General features: G+C 29.4%; 1 protein-coding gene across 1 annotated transcript; it reads right to left on the reverse strand.

The window, feature by feature from the left end:
• Positions 1 to 1,884: 1,884 nt before the first annotated feature.
• On the reverse strand, positions 1,885 to 2,706 carry LOC142330918 (uncharacterized). The gene has a single exon (XM_075376386.1). The coding sequence runs from the start codon at positions 2,704 to 2,706 to the stop codon at positions 1,885 to 1,887; it is 822 nt and encodes a 273-aa protein (XP_075232501.1).
• Between the last annotated feature and the right edge of the window lie 2,745 nt (positions 2,707 to 5,451).

Genomic DNA, 5,451 nt, shown 5'->3' on the forward strand with positions numbered 1-5,451 from the left:
ATTTCTATATAATACGTAATATTTTCGATTTTCCATGTTAGCTGGTGCTTTTCTCCATTTTTTGAACAGTTTGTCTCTATACTTTATTTCATTTACAATGTCATCCGTCATCCATGGTTTTTTTCTATTTTGAATTTTAATCCTATCAGTATTTCTGCGAACTAAAGAACTGTTATACACAGAATTAATTATATCAACGAATTTCTCATATGCAGATGGATTATTATCCATCTTATTACCTAAGGTGTCATAATTTATGCTATCTAACTTATATCTAATTAAGGCATTATCTAAGTAAAATGAACCAAGACTGTCATCCATCGATCGTCGGGATGAATTCTTGTATAACAGATCTGCTATTACCACATAGCGATCAGAAATTTTAGTTTCAATTACTCCAGAAAAAACGTAATCAGGAAAGCCTCTAATAAAAATGTGATCTATACAAGATCTAACAATTACCCCATCTCTTATTTCCTCCCTCGTTACATCAGATATGCAACACATGAATCCCGTTGAATGTAATAAGGTTTTATAGTAACTAACTACAGTATTTTCCGTAGTAAGATCAATGTTCATATCTCCGATTAAGACCGCATTATTGTTATTATTACAATTATGTAGAATATTTTCAAGATCATGTAAAAATTCATGAACATTTAAATCTGGCGGTCTGTAAAAGCATAATATCGTAAAATCATCGGTCTTAACGCCCAATTTCACTGAAACGTGAATGCATAATAGTTCACAACTTGAGACAGTCAAATCCAACATTTTCTTTCAGGACTGAGTGTGCTATGACAAAGAATTAAAATACCACCACCAGACCTAATATTCCGAACACAGTGATAGGAGTCATAGCTATTAATCTGATAAAAATCAATTAAACTTATTTCATTATTCGTAATGTTTATTTCCGTGAGAACTATCAAATCTACGTTACTATTACCTAGGTGAAACAAGAATTCATCCCGATGACCGCGAATAGTCCTAATATTTAAATGAAGTATACTCAGTTTCGATAAACTGGAGTAATCTTTTCGAAAATTCTCTTCAGTAATTTTCGAAATTCGTCTAGGTTCGAGTAATAATTATCAATAGCCAAAAACCGGCCATTAAAAATATTATTTCATTAATGTTTTCCATTTCAATAGAGATTCGAAAATATGTCTAAAACGCACAGATTACATAAGCTATAATTTGTATCCAAACATAAAATAAACATTTTATTTAGAAACATATAAATTTTATTTGTAAATACTAATTTAATATTAATCGTTGTTATGACTAATGTCTTATCTACGCAAAAACACAGTATAACCGATTTTGTTAAAGGGGTGGGAGAACGTATATTCGATAGAATAAACACTCGAATAAGATCGTAGGTGTAACTTATTAGTAACACCTATTAGTAACACTTATTAGTAACTTATCAGTATCATATTATTCGATATCAATGTCGTCACCATAACAGAGATAACATTTTTGAGATAGGCTCGCAAGAGAAAAACATCGTTATGCAAGTCAATTATCCTTATCAATTTAAAGCCAGTTTCTAAAAATAAAATATTTTTTCGTTAAACTATTATTCACTTTAAGAAATAAACTGATGCTTATAAACATAGAAAAGCACCTGCTGAATTGGCATAAAATTAAATTAAGTGAAAGTCTTCCTTTTTTTATACTATTGGAACAGTAATACCAAGAATCTTGAGTCATCAATAAGAGAATATGATAAATATAAAATGCAATAAAAAGATAGAAATAACTAACACGTAAACTTACGTTTACAGAACTGAATGTAATGTACATAATAATATTATTACGAAACAATTCTATTATACTCTTAGGGATAACGCTATCATAGTTACAAATTTATATAACTCACTTGATTTTTTGCAGATCCGCCTCAGTGTTAATTTTAATAGCGAACACATCTTCACTTTTCTTAACAAATATTTTACCATTTCGTACCCAAACAAATTTGTACTGAAGTTCACCCGCTTTTTGTTTCGTTTTATAAAGTAAGTCTTTTATTGATGTTACTAGATTTTCATTAATATACACTTTTTTGTCACTTCCATCTGCAAGAACCATATTATTTTTTAGCTTCTCGCGCTTTTTGCTGATCCAGAAATCTCGCATTTTTCTGCTGCTAAATTGCACTTCGATCGGGGGTGAATCAGTCTTCCTCCTAGTAGGTAGTCTATGAACGGCTTCCACACCGTCCAAGCTGAAAGGAATATCTAGTTTATCAGCGATTTTCTGAAGAGAGTCATGTAAATTTTCCTTACGGTTTCCATCGGGGTGTAATTTTAGCCCGTGAATTTCAATATTTTTGTTTCTTCCATATTGTTCGAGTTGTATGATTTTTTCTTCTAGCGAAGCGATTTTCTTATCCTTATCTGTTACGCTTTCTCGGAGTTGTTTCACTTCTTGGAGAAGATCCTTGTTAGATTTCTGTAATTCACTAATTTCATTTTTAATATTATCGTCATAGAACAGGGATAGCCTACCGAGTTCATTTTCGGTCCTACTGGAAGGAGCTCTGACTTCTGCTTTGAGTTCTAAAATGATAACTTTTAATTCATTAATACCGGTGAAATCTAATATTTCTTTAGTCGAATCCACTGATTTGTTGTCAGTAGATTTGACTGATTTGCGACACTCACAACACATCCACTCTTTTTTCTTTTTCTGCGACATTCGCTGATATGTATTCTCCGTAATTCCAACGCATTTATGGTGGAACCGTATAAACAAAAACGACAAATAATGTATGTTCCATCAATCGGTAATTTTCCCTCACAGGTATTGCACTTCTTCATTTTCAAATATTTTTTATCAAACAGGATTACAATATAATAAAATATTTAACACTGGCATATAAAATACAACATAATTGTTCAAGAAAATATACAGTTGTGTATTTAAGATAACAACTGCTTATCTACTACACTCTGAACAGGAATGCGAATAGATCGAACACACGTCCGATTCAGTACAGAATCTTAAGTACTGAATCTTAAACTGGCTACTGACATCTTAAATATGATGTTTGATAATTGAAATTACGTTATTATTATTTCTATAATCTATTTATTATATGTAAATTTAACTTGCTGATTAATTAATTTTTGTTTACTTTTCGATATGATTACATTTTTGTTGCTATATTTATTTTAATGTTTTTTCTCCAAAGTAAAAGCTACTCAAATTTTGTCATGTAAGGTAAACACATTGTAAAATTGTGTTTTGTGTCATTATAAATTATATACAAGATCATCGATAAAAAATAATTTTAAGGATGTAATTGTTAATTTCTTATTCTGTTTAGCCGCCGAAACCTCCGTAAGGTATTACTTCAGAGGATGAATGAGGAATGAATGTAAATGAACTTTAATCTTGTACAGTCTCAGGTCGACTATTCCTGAGATGTGTGGTTAATTGAACCCAACCCCGCCGAACAACACCGGTATCCACGATCTAGTATTCAAATCCAAATAAAAGTCTGCCTTTACTAGGATTTGAATCTTACAACTCTCGACTTCGAAATCAGCTGATATGCAAAAATTACATAGCCTACCGGTGTAGCGGTTAATTGTTAAATGATGTCAAATGTTAAAAATTATTACCGTCATTTTGAATTTTAATAAAAGTAATTTTTATATTAAATTTTTCAATAAATTATTTTGAATAAAACATGTATCACAAATTTTCTGTTTAAAAAAATAACTTATGTTGGACTGGTATAAAAAATGATTTTTGAACGTAGGTTTTTGAACTATTTCTTCATTTTCAATTTTACTAATAAAAGTAATACTAATTGTAACTAATAAAAGTAATACGGCGTATTCGTTTTACATTTAATTTTTATATAAAGGAATTCCAAAAGGAAGTGCTAAGATACTTGGAAGCTCATTAAAGTAATGAAGGTAAACAAAATGAAAGAGATATTTTTAGAAATGTCCGATTGAGAATATTTTTACACTTGAATAATAATCATATAAAATTAAAATCGGTAAAACAATATAAAAATATTGTGCCCTTCACTAAATTCTAATAAAACTTTAAAAACGTAATTTTCTTCGTAATAGCAAACATAAAAAATTTAATTAACATATCCTTGTAAGTATAAACAACCACATTATTTAAAATTTCACTGTTATTGCTGAGCAGGCGTTAGCAAAATATCTTTTTTAAGAAGTATATATATATTTTTTATTGTAAAGTAAATTATCATTAATGTAACAAAACAAACGTTGAAAAGTAAAGTGAATCCTGTAAATGTTATTAAACAAATAATCTGTATTTGAACAATACGATATATATTTGATTTCTTGGAATACAACATAGGATACAGTACCACTTGCAAAGTACAGTAATATAATATTTTTAAAATAAAAGTTATAAACTTTAGATTATCAGGAAATCACTACAATAAAACGTACATTGTTGTCTGTTTATTTTTTTACAGGAAATGAATAATGTTTTTCAATCGCAATACATATTGTCCATTCTTATTTTATATCTGCCTCTTTTAAAGTTCATAGGTTGCGCTTATCGTCTACTACATTACAACATATCAGACTTTTTAACGCCAGGAACGTAGATTTAATTACCTGACTAATAAGAAATTTTAAAACATCAAACTATCGCAATAGTTAATTATTTTGACGAATAGAAATATCGAATGGTTCTGATAATTTAGATATTACATCCTAACCAATTACTTTGCTGTATTATTATTATTATTAAAAATTCTCTTATTATATCTTATCAAATTCTGCTGAATTTATAATGATAAATGAGTTTCTACCGTGTACTTTTATAATAATTTTAACTTAGCAGAATAATAATTACTTGAATTGTAAATTCTTCCTGTAAAATAATTTTATATCATTTATCATTGATAAAAATGTATAAATATTATATGATATTACATGCGTTCTATAACAGTTATGAAAAGAGTTGTTAAATAAAATTAATAATTCATTCGGTTTAGTACTTCAGAATACAGAATTCTCGATTTAATATTTTTATAGGAGTTAAACTACAAATATTGCACGGTGTATGTTATGCCTGGGAGATAAAAGTGGGTCCTTCGGAATGATTGCGGAGCAAATCATTCAAAATCGTTACCAGAGGGGCGTGGACAGATACTTCCACCAAAAATTCTGAATACCGTCAGATCCTGCTATTTTCCAGTTTTGTAACTTATTCACACCTTGTTTGGTATCGGAAGATCTGCTTTATTATTATTATTATTCCAATTTTTGTTGGAGCTAGGCAGGTCGAGTTGCGATCCCCTGCTTCTTGCGTCCGGCGTAGGCCAGCGTGCGAGCTCCTTTGTTCAATTTACTTCACATTTCATCTACTTGATCTTAGTTAAAATAGTTTTAACTTAGTTTAGTTTATTAGTTTGTTTTGCTTTTCTGATCGCATTTATTA

This window comes from Lycorma delicatula, chromosome 10, assembly GCF_047948215.1.
Source record: "Lycorma delicatula isolate Av1 chromosome 10, ASM4794821v1, whole genome shotgun sequence".
Lineage (NCBI taxonomy): Eukaryota > Metazoa > Arthropoda > Insecta > Hemiptera > Fulgoridae > Lycorma > Lycorma delicatula.